The following is a 12,825-nucleotide window of genomic DNA, read 5'->3' as shown; positions in this document are numbered from 1 at the left end:
AGGGTGACCTGGACACGGGAGGAACATATCCAAACCCGTCCCTGATTCACATTTGCCCAGGCAAGAGCCAATCCTAAAAGGAGGCCAAAAAGCCTCTTGTCCCTGACAGGAGAAGGTCAACCCAGCATGAAACAAAGCAGTGGAAGGATGAGCAGTATCTAGCTTGTCCTTTACACACCTTGTGTCTGTCTGCAGAATGTTAAGACATGGCATATGTGAAGGGCGGAACAGGTTAGCCTTTTATAAGGGGTGCTGCTGCAGTGGCCAGAAAATAGCAGAAGAAAAATACATGCTGAAACACTGTATCTGGAACCAGTCCATTTCTCCTCTCTTAATAGCAGAGACAAAGCTTGAAAAACCTGAGCAAGAGTTATCAGGACAACCAGGATCTCCAAAGCAGCCCCTCCAGCCCTCAGTTCCTGCAACACAGCAGGAGTGTCAGCCTCAGGAACAGGAGCCAAGGAAGAGAGATGATGGGAGAGAGCGGCGGCCCTCACAGGAGAAGAGAAGGGACATGGACCGGCACCAGGAGCTGCCTTCTCAGAGAGAAGCAGAGGAAGGCACACCACAGGATGGTGGAGGAAGCAGAAGTGAGTGGCACAGGGCCCAATTTTGGATTAATCTTGCTTGCATTCCATGAGGCCATCTGCAGAAAGGGCAGCATTTCACTAAAACCTCTGGAGGCTGTTTCCATGTTGTGCAAATCAAGGCATCAAATAATGGTGGGCTGTCCAGCTCCAAAGGTGCTGGCAAATTGCCTTTAGGAAAATTAATTCAGGGCAAGCTGGCTTCAGGATGTTACAGTTAACTTAGCACAGCAGCAGAAGTCCTTTTGGCCAAAAGTTTCCCTGGGCTGAGTTCCTCTGAGGAGGGGCCTACTTTCTGCGCTCTTTTCTGGGAAGGAAAGGTTAGCAATTGGAGGTGGTACTCTGAGCATCCTGCAAAGTGGAAAGGAGAAAAGTGATGGCTTCCAGTCTCAACTGCAAGAAGCCATGCTGTTGCTTTGAGTGGATTTAGTTTTACCTGTGCTGTCACAATAAACTTAGATCTGAATTATCTTTTTTTACTACTTTTTCTTTCCTGGCCACCTCCCTCATTGTGCTTCACAGCAATTATGCTGAAGCGTATTACTCGATTCACCCCACCAGAAGTCATTGTGGGGCTCCTCGCCCCATATGTCCGTCTCTCCACATCCAGCGTGCGCATCATGAAGAACAAGGCTGGACGGATGGGGCAGACCTATGGCTTCATTGAACTGGATTCCCATGCTGTAAGTAGTATCCTGCTTTCACATGCTCCCCCTGTTGGCATCTATAGTCCATAGAAGTAGAGAAACCACATAAATATAGGAAATAGCTGTACTTGTGAGGCAGCTGTCCTGAGTGAGTCCTCTCTTCTGCTTGTCTGGCTAGGTACAGGGAATATTGGATACAGTTGTTGCCGTCTGGCTTCAGGAGCCAAAGATTGTCTATTTTCACAAGCTGTGATGCTGAGTGAGTTTCTTGCCTCAGTACATCTCTTTGAGACCCTCCTAAATTTGAACACCTCTTGCACAGATACTTTGTTTGCAGGGAACTTGAATTCAATGGTTTCCCTCTGCAGAAGGCGAGAATCTTAATTAACAGACAGTCCCACATTGGAGGGTTCACATTTTCTGGTTCTGGGTGACTCCCAGACTCCATAGCTGTGCTTTGGCATTGGTCCAGAGGGTGCTCAGCAAAACAATTTGGGGCAACAGCAGCCACGGTGCTGCATTGTCTAGCAGCCCTAGGAGAATATAGTCCCTAGCTGGCTGCTGAAAATGGTCATAGGACAAGCAGAGAACCTAACAATGCATTTATCCTTTTTGTCGCATCCTAAATAATATTTAGACACTAAGATTTAGACAAAAGTGTTGTGTTTCCTGTCCTACTATGGTCATTGTGTAAGCACAAAGCCTTCCTTTCAGACAGACTGGATCTGGGAAATGGGTTTGTGTTTCCTTCTCATGGGTGTGAAATTCTCCTTTCTTTTTACAGGAGGCATTGAGGTTGCTAAAGATACTGCAGAATTTGGATCCCCCAATCTGCATTGATGGACGTACAGTGGAAGTGAATCTCGCTACAGGGCGGAGAAGGTATAGACAGATGAGGCAGTAAGGTTGCCGTTTGTGTGATGTGCTGTGAGGCTAGAGCTGTGTTGTCAGACCAGGTGCTTAAAGGTTGGCACGTGAATTAGCACAAATGTTCCTACAACCTACAAACATGTTGGAGAAGGGAAGGCATTGGAGCTAGAAGAAGCTTCAGTGATTGAGCGGTATGGGATTAATCATCATATTGAATAGCCCCTTGTTGTTGTCCAGCTATCAAATCCCACTGTGAGAGAATTTATGGGTTCAGCTTTTTAAAAAAACAGTTGAAGAGATTCATCTTTGCTGACACAGCAGAGAGTGTGGTCATCACTCTTGTGGAGACAGTGATCTGGAAAGTCTTTCTCTCCCCTGGGATGGACACAATCCAACATGCGGCCAGCGAAGATGGTCTTCCTGCCTTTATTGGTCCTGCTGCTCATTTTGAGTATACTGAGGTTAATGTAAAGCCAGATTGACATTAATGTATAACCTTTATCTCAACAGGAATGACTATGGGGAGCACGGCGATAATTCCTATTACGGCCCGGTAGGTCTGCACAGCTGCCCTGCAGGTCGCCAGAAAGGGAGGGAAGAACTGGGGGTTATAGGCCTGACTTTGTTAGGCTTTTTCCCTTTGGGCTGCTGAAAGTTCAGCATGTTTGAAGATGGGATGATAACGCTCAAATGTGCTCTTCACTGCTACTTTGCCCCTAACACTGTGTTTCTAATGGGCGTAGAAGTACGAGTCAAAGTGCAGATGCTGCTTGAGGGAGTTCAGGGCTGGATTACCCTATACCACACTTACAGAGTGACTTAACTGATGACTGATCTCAGTTCCCGGAGTGAATGTCTCTTCTCTAGTGCTTGTTACTAGACTACAGGACTCTTCCCATACTGAATGGGTTGGAGGCTTCGATACGGATTGCCATGAGCACCTCCTTTAAAGATTCATGAATGCTGCAGAGGTCTTGTGCTTTGCAACACCATCCATTGCTGTGTAGACGAAAAGCTGTCTGCTTATGCTCTATTTAGGGTAGATAAATGAGCTGTTTTCCTGACCTTTGGGCCTGTGAGAGGGAGGAGAAGCAATATGACGTTTGTCAAAGAGTCTGATCTGTTTGTGTTGTTCACTTACTCCAGGGCAGAAGGGGTATGAGAGACAGGAGGGGCGGCGAATCACAGAGACGCACCAGAGCACAGTGTAAGTTAAGCTCTGCCTCACTCCTACTGTGGAGACTTTTCTTCCTTAAAAGGGCACTGACATGTAGAAATCAGCCCAAAAATATTTTTAAAGGCTAAGAGTAGGTTTGTTTACTACACCCACTTCTGAGTTCCTTTGCCAACTTTGTTTAGTCACATTTTCCTATCTGATGATGTGTTTCTCTCTACTCTTGCTGTGCAAAACTACATGCAGATAAAGGAAACTTGCTGCATGCTTTTCCTTGTTGTGGTAAGCTGATGGGATAAAATCAACCTGGCAGTTACTAGATGAGACAGAAGAAAATACACTTTAGGCAGCAGTGCCAGTAGCTGGAAGAACACTCCCAATTGTTTTACTGACTTACATGTAGTATTGCTGAGCTCTAACAACACTTTGGAAATGAGAAACATTCCTCACATTATGGGCCTACCCTTAAGGCCTTTGGCTTTTCCTGTAGAAACAGTTTGCTCCCCTTTCTTGTCCGGAGCTTTCATGCACCCACGAGTGGAAGGGATGGGGGCGTGTCATCGTTTTAAACAGGAAACTGTTTGAAAGAGCACAGATCCTCCTTGTTCGCAGGGGTGGGTGGACACAGAGCCTGGTATTCATTACCCCATTCTTAGGGAAATTACTGAATTTCATATCACTGTTGTGGTCTGGTGATCTCAGGACAGTGCCCGTAAGTGTGTTTTGATGTGGAAGTTTTGCCAGAGTCCTAAAACAGAAGAATTGTGAAAACCTATCTCCCTTCCGACTCCTTAAAGAAAAGAAGATATAGGTCGAGTGATGTGAGGATACTCATACCTCTCCTGCCAGGAAGGAAAAATTCGTCTTTCCCAGTCTTCATCCTTTTACCAGTGTAATATTTGCTCATGCTTTTTGTCTTTGTAAAAGGCGTGTTCTGCCTTTGGAACATTGTGGTGCTAACTCTTGTCTCTCTGTTCAGCTCCATCAGATGTGTCCACATACATTTATGATCCTGAAACTGGGAATTACTACGATCCCATAGCTGGGACATACTATGACCCCAGAACTCAGGTGAGTGCGTGGGAAGGAAGCTTTACACACAGTATGTTCTTACAAACTGCCCTTCTCTGGAGAGATTTTGCAGCTAGATCCTGAAGAGAGGCTAGCACAGGACAGCATAGAGGCAGCTTTGCTTCTCTCACTCAGTCCACTGACCTGTATAAAAGGGATACATGTTCCAAAATATCCACTTACCGAGAGGCTAGGAACCCATTAGCTGTGTGTTGAACCAGTTCCTGTAGCTGCCTCTTTGGCCTCTGAAGCCCTGCCTGTGGAGGGTTTTTGGCCGTCGCTTCATTGAGTAGACTTACGGGCAGAACATCGTTGCTCGATTTTACTGAAGACATGTGATATGTGACTCTCTGTATTGCAAGATGGACAGCAGAGCTCTGTTTACATATGTGGTCTCTTTGCCCCCCAACTCCAGCCAGCAGTAGTTACAAGGATGCCAAAAAAGAGCCATCAGCAGAGGTTCTCTGGCACTATCATCTTGTTTTTGTGATACTGGAGATATCCGTGTTCTGGGCGAGCAGGGTGGTCCTCTGACGACCTGGCTGTGGTAGAGTCTCTTCTGCCCCAGCAAACTTCTGAAGCCTTTGCCCTCGGCTGTCTGAGGCTCTGCAGTCCCTTCTTACTTTGCTGGTCTCGCCAGCCCAATAAGGACAATAAGCCCAATAAGAAGATTGCAGGGGTTTGGCTAAGTCTGTTCCAAATGCCTCTTCCAGAGAGAAGTCACAATAGACCGAGAAGCCTGCTCATCACCTACAGAGAGCAGAAGGCGGCGGCATGGGAGCCAAGAACGGACAAATGAAAGGAAGGAACCACACAGCAGGGACAATAGGGACAAAAAGGAGAAAGGGAAAAATACTTCTGCTAAGGTAAATCCCTCCAGGCATCAGAATGATGACAGATCTGAGGCCAAGAGGCTGAGGTAAGAGAGGTTAGAAAATCGAGAGTAATTTATAGAGGATTTGAAAAGGGAGGGACAGCAAGAGAAAACGATGAAATACGTGGGGTAAGCAGCAGGTCAGGAACGTGGTTGTTGTCCGGCCAGGTGGGAGCAAGTTCCTGAAATTTTTCTCTTGTCACATTAAGTCTGGGCTTCTCATCCCTTCCTTATGCCAAAGGATTCAGAAACATCCAGGTTAACCGAGACATGCATTTCACTCACACTGCTGAAAGCACCCAACTATTGTAACAGAGCCGACAAAAAAATAGCAGAGATGTTTAAACATACCAAGTCAGATAATAACAGACTCAGCTCTCCCCTAACTGCAGTTCCTGCCCCCTCCAAACATCATGGACAGGCAAAAAGATGAGACAGGCGGTGCAGATGGACTGCAAAGGTGAACTGAGATTGAACGCAGATATGTCCTATATGGTCCCTCCCAGAGGCCCAGCCCTGCGGCAGTGCCCTTCAGTGCTGCTCCCAGTGAGCAAGCGCTGTCTCCCCAGCGTGGGGAGCTGCTGGTTGGGAGTAGCTGCCCAAAGTGACGTTTGAGCATGGGTGTTTGAGCACAGCCCAGTGCTGTGATAGTGACTGGGCCTGATGAATGCCAGGAGAGTTGGTAGAAGTGATGTAGCCATGAATGCAGAAACTTGGTTTTCCTCCTTGCCTGTTGGTCTGGATATGTTCTGTGGCATGACCAGTCCTGGGCAGTTGGGACCTGAAGGGTGTAATTGTCTCTGAGGTTGGTACCAAGCCAGCCCAGGAGTCTTGTCTGGTATGGAGGATGCCTGCTTTCAAGGGCACTGACCCTAGGAGAAACATGGTCTTGTCAGAATGGAGGGTGAAAGCACCTGCAGTAGAAATCTCATCATTTTTCCCGGCTGCCTGGTTTCCATGGGTGCTCAGAAGTGGCTTCCTGGCTGCTCTGTGCACTCTCTGACCCCTGTGCTGCTGATGGCCTAATGCCCAATCTTGGGTTTTTCAGAATGAGCCTGGAGAGGAGAGGTTCTTTGCAGAAGACGTCTTCAAAAAGCCATTGCCTCCCTCTGTGAAAAAGGATGAGAGTGCAGGCCTGGTAAGATGTTGCATAGCACTTGTCTTCCCCAGTCAAGTATGAGTAGCTAATGAACCGCTAAACTAGAGCACGTCCAGGGCTTCAGACCAGTTCTCTGTAAAGCACATAAATGTCAAGCTTTACCCCTACTCTTTGTGCTGTCGAGCATACAAGTGAGCGTCGCAGGCTCATCCTGTTGCAGTGGAGTCTTTGGTGTTCTCTGTCCACTATAAGGAGAATCCTGAAAACACCACCAGGCTGGTTGAGCCTGCCCATATGTTGTGCCACAGACACGGCAGAGAAAACTGGTGTTTGGATTCCCCAGAATGGGAATGTCTCCCACCAAAACCACCACCTCATTTCTGCCAACTGCCTGGTTTCCTTGGAGGCCTGTTTAAGTGGGTGCTTAGCTATTGCCTGCACCGAGTCCATGCTGTGGCAGTCTTAACACCTGATCTTGGCTGTTTCAGAGTGAGACTGGAGAGGAGAAGTTCTCTGCAGAAGACGTCTTTAAAAAACCATTACCTCCCTCCGTGAAAAAGGACGAGAGTGCAGCCCCGGTAAGTGGCTCCATGGGATTGGTTTTTGCCTTGTTTGAGCCTGGGTACAGGACTAGCGAGGCTCACCAAAGCCTGGCCGTGACCTTGAGTGACAGAGGTGCCAGCTTCTCATGCCAGAGGAGGGAGCACTGGGGATGGAGTGGTGAAGGCAGTTTGGTTTGTAACTGTGAGCTTATTTGCGGGCTTCTAGCACGGGGAAATTTAATACCTGCATTTAAGCAGGGTCTCCTCGCTCAAGCAGTCCTCAGGCAGAAAACTCTTCCAGCTGCCTCCAAACTGAAGAAGGCCAAACCTCACCGATCTCCGTTGTTAGAGGAAGTGACTGACAGCAACTCCCTGCCAAATAGCCGCTGCTTCGGTCAGCTGCTTGTGCTTAGGTGTGTGGCGGGGTCCGAAAGCCTGGTAGCAAAGCACAGCCTGTATAGAGAACAGAAGGGCACCCTGTGGTGTTCGAATGCTGGCCAGCCAGCTTCTTTCCATTCCCTGCCGCTGCTGCTGGGTATCTGCTCTCTGGCTCTTGGGCTGGAACGGAGGCAGAAGTCATGGGGAGATTGGTTGGGGAAGCAGAGCCCCGCATGGCAGGGCTGGCTTGGTGCTACAAATTGTCACGCTTTTCTGCCTCTTCCCTCAGCCCAAGGTGGTGAACCCTCTGATAGGACTTCTGGGAGAGTATGGAGGAGACAGCGACAATGAAGAGGAGGAGGAAGAGGAGGAGCAGTCACAGGCTCAGTGGCTGCCGCCTCCCCACCCACCGGCACAACGCGAGGAGCAGCTGAGGAAGGCCAAGGCCAGCGACGACAAGCTGACCGACTGGAACAAGCTGGCCTGCTTGCTGTGCAGGAGGCAGTTTCCCAACAAGGAGGTGCTCATCAAGCATCAGCAGCTTTCCAACCTGCACAAGGTATGGGGGAGCTGGTGGCTGGGGGGCTGCATGTGTGCTGCAAGCTGCCTTTGGCTCAACAGCTTTGTGATCTGCAGGGAAAAATGCAACAGTTGGGTGGGAAGAGCTGTGCTGAATTTGACACAGTAGCAGGCAAAGTTCCCCGTCAAAGCATTGCGTGAGCTGCTTGTTCCTGCCACAGGAGTGCTATAACATCACGGTGTGACTTTTTAAGCTGTAGGGAGATAGCTAAGGCTTGGGGAGAGTGGGGTGCTGGCACACATGAGTGTGATAGCAGTAAGAACTTAGCACGTGCCTCGCCATGTTCTGCGCTGCCTTTGAGCTCTTGCTTCTAGGAGGACCAAGCTGCACGCAAGTTAAAACAGGACTGGTTGCTTTCCTTACTGTGGAGAGGAAGGGCTCCTGGCCTCTGTGGGGGAGCAGGTAGTCTGGGCTGCAAGAGAAGCTGCTGCACTTGGTATAGTGCAGGTGCAAGAGCATGCTGCTTTACCTGTACTCCTTGCAGGTGGAGCAAATGACCCTGACAGCCTGTGTCCTCTGCTGACACTGGCTTCTGTTTTCCTCCTTCCAGCAAAACCTGGAGATACACATGAAGATCAAAAGATCTGAGCAGGAACTGGCATATTTGGAGAAGAGAGAGCGTGAGGTGCGTCTGCGGTGGTGGGCAGACTTCTGTTTGTGATTCTGCACTAGGGGGATGTTGGTCCCAGGCAGGACCAGTGGAGGACTTATGGAGGACTTATGCACCTGTATCTGCAGTGTGGGCATCGAATGCCTCCCCAAAAAGTCTTAGACTGAATGGTGGACACACTTTTGCATTTGGACCTGTCGATAGTGCTGTGACTTCTAAGAGCAGGTCTCCCTCCTCCCAGAAGGGTCTGAGTGTGGTTCTGTTGTCCTTCCAGCCAGCCTTGGGCTCGGGGCTAAGTGGGACCCAAATTTGCGTCTAAAATTGATGCGGTCTATGCTGCTCCCTGGCCAGGGAACTGTAACTGTCTGTTGTTTGGAAGGTAGCAGAGCTGCTCCTGGTGCTGTAGCTGGAAAGCTGCAACCACAGGTCTGGGACAGCCCAAGAGATGCCATCAGGAAAGTGAATTGTGGATCCTAGAAGCATTCAGTGTTTGTGGGTTCCCAGGACAGATTTCTAACCAGCTGAGGATGAGCAAAGCCTTCTCCCGTGGAGTGTTGAATCCTTCATAGCTCCCGTACTTACTGTGTTCTTTCTGTTCTGAAGGGGAGATACAAAGACAAAGGAAATGACCGGAGAGAGAAATTCCAGCAGATGGATTCACCGGAGAGGAAACGACTCAGATATGACCGGGACTCAGAAAGGTAATGGCTGCTCTTGGTTCGATCTCTTTGGGGCTGCTGATGCTGGGATGGCATGTGTGCTGCTGGCACGCCAAGGCCGGGAATCAGCCAGCAGGGTAGATCTGCGAGAGTGACAGCCAGACCGACTGGGATTCTTGTGGGTAGAATTCCCCAAAGCATGAGCCTGTTGTGCTGCAGGGAATCTCGGAGAGGGCAGGAGGAGGCCAGGGGTGCAGAGCTGGAAACAAGGGTTTAGGGGAAAGCAGAGACAAGCTGCCTGGTGCTGGATGGGTGAGATGGGGATGGTTTGAGTGTGCCTGGCCAGGCGCAGGGAGCAGAATGCAGCCTGTTCCCATCCACCTCATCCTTACGGCACTTGCTGTCCTCCTGTCCTGGCATCTAGCCATTGAAAGAAAGAGCAAAGCTGTGTTTCATCCGTTCCACTGACTCAGAGGAACACTAGGAGCTGTTTCCATCTCCTTCGGAGTAGGTGGAGGAAGAAAGTGCGTGCTGTGTGGAGCTCTCAGAAGGCCTGCCTGCTGTGAGCTCGCATGTTCCAGTGGGCTGAGGAACTGCTGGGCATGTGTTGAAGACAGAACTAGTTATGTGCCTGTTCCCTTCTGGTACAGCACCTCAGAAGGAGACCTTTCCTCTGTGTCTTGCAGTTTAAAAATCCACATTTTCTCTTCCCTCTGTTTTCCTGGAATAGCTGTGGATAAACTAAAGCAGTTTGTGTGCAGTGTGAGCAGCAGCCAGAAAGTAGAACTTGCCTGAAGGAAGCTATTTTTGTCCTAACCAGTTTTCAAAACTATAGGTTTTGCTTGATAGTCTTGGATGAGTAATGACCAGGTGGGAGAAAAGGTGTCCAAGTCAACACTGCATCTATTGATGAGCTCAGTGACCACAGCACTGGGGGAAAAGATCTAACTTTAATAACTAAAGCAGCAGGGATTAGACTTCATTTTCTTGCTATTGCTGAAATTTGGATTAAGGAGGGCCAAGCACAGAACACCTCTGGCTTGTTTGCACCATGAATATTTTGGAGCGTGAGCTCATCTCCTGTGCCCTGGTTTATTTTCCCCTGAGGTGGGACAAGAAGTTATGCAGTCAAAGGTGTCTGAGCCCGGCCCACAGAATCCACCGTGTTGGTTTCCTTGAGCAGTGTGCTTCTTGCAAGCAAGCTGGGTATCCCTCAGGAGAAGTTGGAATGTCAATGAAGGTGCTGTTCGCAGAGCTAAAAATCCCTGGCATGTGTGTGAAGCATTGCAAGACCGGAGGATTGATTCTGCCTCTTTTGCAGTGACTGTGACCCAAGGATTGATAGTAACAACAAAGGGAATCGAGTGTTGCAGTCCGCGGGGTGGAAGAAGGGCTTCGGCCACAACCAGCAGGGCACATCACCAATGGAGGTGAGTCTCCCCTTCCTTCCAAAACACATCACTGTCCTGCAGCAGGTAATGTCTCCCAAGACAACTGGAGGGAGTTCCCAGCCAGAACAAGAGTCAGGCTGCAAGACTCGGCACCTACTTGATGGAATAGTATTTGCAGACTGGGAGGGGCTGCAAGTATGTTGGTAGTAGGAAAAGGTTAGAATTTATATGGATCTGGAGGTGTTGAAAGTAGAGTAGCAGTGAGCAGGGAGGGTCTGAGCGTCTGATTAATACCTGCCCAAAGTCAGGCTGGGGTTTGAGCAGGTCACTGGCTCAGTGCTCTGCAGCCGCGTAAGCTGGGGGAAAAGGTGAACCTCCTCCGGGGAGGTGCGAGCATAGCCGAAGCCACGGGGCATGTGATACTATTCGTCTACTCTGCTTAGCACTTGCGCAGCTCTCACTGCTGTTCTGGACTCTGGACTTCGGAAGGTAACAGCAGGGTACGTGTCTGATGAGGAGCAGAGTCCTCATCAGCAAAGAGCTTCGGGGATGGACAAGCTGGGCTCTCAGGGGACCTTAATTTGCTGCAGAGGGTTTATCTGACACACAGCCTGGGGCAGGGATTGCTCTCCCTTGCAGGGAACAGGGGCACGTGAGCAGCACCATGCCCTTGCGGCTGCCGGCGCTCGCGGCCGTGGCGTCAGTGCTTCACCGAGCGGCAGGCAACTTGCAGCGCAGCTCATGTTGCGACATTCAGCTTCCAGTCGAGTATATCATTAGAGGCAAATATTTGAGGCTTCGTGACGTGTGTTTGCTTGAGCCCACACACACGAGGCAAGATTTCCTCTTCGGAGCAGACAGCAGGAACCATCCCCAGCTGTTGCTCAGTCCTCACGGAGGGTTTCCTGTGGCCATAAAACGGGCTTTGTCACAGAGCCAGCTCCAGCGACGCGCTCTGGGAGGTCCGACTTCCGATCATGGCTCCCCGGACCGGCTGGGGGAGCTGACTGCAAAACACAACCCTCCTCCAGTTCCTATAAAGGCCTCTCAGAAGAGCCCCAGAGATGTGCTTTCTTTTCACCTCTGAGTCATGCTGGGCATTGCCATGTGCCCACTTCAACCCCACAGGACTTCAATCCCTCGGCCTAATGACATCTCTGGTATTCAGATAAGTCAGACTTAAAAGCAAGAGAAACTTTCAGCCTTGGGCCTGCTCTCCTGGGCTCACTCTAGGCAGGTATTACTGAATAATTCAGACGCTGGCTGCAAAAGCCAGTCATTAAAAACTGGTTGAAATTGAAAGTGAGCTACCAGAGCCATGGGAACTCTATTAGAGGAGAGAACAGCTGAGCTTGTGCAAGTGCAGACTAACTGCAAACAGCTCCCCGGGAGCCCGGGGCTCTTGCCGGTGCTTTCCTTTGCTCTGTTTCGACCCTCGCTCGCACACGGCTGCCTCTCGTCTGCCGGCGCTGCCCGCTCTGGCTGCCCGCTCCCGCCCCGCCGTGTGCTGGTCTTGGTCTCCGCAGCTGATCTCTGTGGTTTGATTCTCGCTGGACATTTGCTGGCTGTGTTTTTATTGCCCACAAAGGGCCAATAGTTTCTCCCAAACAGCTTTTGGAGGAACACTTTGCACTTGCTGTTCCTCCTCTCCCGGACCCACATGGGAGCAGTCAGCTGTCCTGAAGCAGCCCGGGGAAAGCTTTTTCTTTACAGGCAGCCAGCAAAGAGGAGAAATCACTAACACAAGCTGTGTCTCTTTTCAGGCAGAAAATCGGAAGAAGGGCCCTGGCCTGGGGGCCCAAGGGAAGCCCAGCAAGAGGCAATCCAACGAGACCTACCGCGACGCCGTCAGGAGAGTCATGTTTGCCCGCTATAAGGAACTTGAGTGAATGATGGAGAAAACCCCAAGCCTGTCTCTCTCCATCTCCATCTCTTTCTCTCTATGTCATGTTCTTTTGGGGGGGGTTGGTCTTACTTTTTTTTTTTTTTTTTGAATTGTTACAGGTTTTGCTGCTAGAATTTTTTTAATAAAACTAAAAATTTGCCAGTGCTGGTCTCTTGCCTAAAATGGTATGTTTTAAAAGCATGTGATGCTTTGGAAGATACCCATCGTGTTTTGCTCTCTGCTGATGAGGTCCCTGGGAGTTGCAGCCCCATCAGTGCCGGCGTCCTGCAGCGCGTTCCCTGCCAGTGCAGGGACAGATGCCCCTGGTGCCGTGTACTCCTGGGTCAGGATGGGAGCTGGAGCAGCCCAGGGGCGTGCAGGGACGTGTAACGGGGGCAGCTTGGCCGAAGCACAGTGAAAGCGTGTGTGTGTGTGTGTGTGTGTGTGAGCGCGCGAGG

The 12,825-nt window shown here is 50.1% G+C and overlaps 1 protein-coding gene across 1 annotated transcript in view; it reads left to right on the top strand.

Moving 5' to 3' along the window:
- The window catches only part of RBM6 (RNA binding motif protein 6), a 54,135-nt gene extending 41,609 nt beyond the window's left edge, over positions 1 to 12,526 (top strand). Inside the window, exons 9-22 of the mRNA XM_010293426.1 lie at positions 339 to 590; positions 1,110 to 1,270; positions 2,019 to 2,116; positions 2,615 to 2,657; positions 3,251 to 3,311; positions 4,258 to 4,349; positions 5,063 to 5,215; positions 6,272 to 6,361; positions 6,811 to 6,900; positions 7,532 to 7,801; positions 8,373 to 8,447; positions 9,036 to 9,133; positions 10,413 to 10,521; positions 12,246 to 12,526. Coding sequence (XP_010291728.1) covers positions 339 to 590; positions 1,110 to 1,270; positions 2,019 to 2,116; positions 2,615 to 2,657; positions 3,251 to 3,311; positions 4,258 to 4,349; positions 5,063 to 5,215; positions 6,272 to 6,361; positions 6,811 to 6,900; positions 7,532 to 7,801; positions 8,373 to 8,447; positions 9,036 to 9,133; positions 10,413 to 10,521; positions 12,246 to 12,371 — 1,718 coding nt within the window. The 3' untranslated portion in view covers positions 12,372 to 12,526. The remainder of the gene's footprint in view (positions 1 to 338; positions 591 to 1,109; positions 1,271 to 2,018; positions 2,117 to 2,614; positions 2,658 to 3,250; positions 3,312 to 4,257; positions 4,350 to 5,062; positions 5,216 to 6,271; positions 6,362 to 6,810; positions 6,901 to 7,531; positions 7,802 to 8,372; positions 8,448 to 9,035; positions 9,134 to 10,412; positions 10,522 to 12,245) is intronic.
- Positions 12,527 to 12,825: the final 299 nt, after the last annotated feature.

Source organism: Phaethon lepturus, unplaced genomic scaffold, assembly GCF_000687285.1.
Source record: "Phaethon lepturus isolate BGI_N335 unplaced genomic scaffold, ASM68728v1 scaffold8378, whole genome shotgun sequence".
NCBI classification, from domain to species: domain Eukaryota; kingdom Metazoa; phylum Chordata; class Aves; order Phaethontiformes; family Phaethontidae; genus Phaethon; species Phaethon lepturus.
The sequence above is the reverse complement of the archived record's forward strand: the minus strand, read 5'-3'. Positions and strand labels throughout refer to the sequence as shown.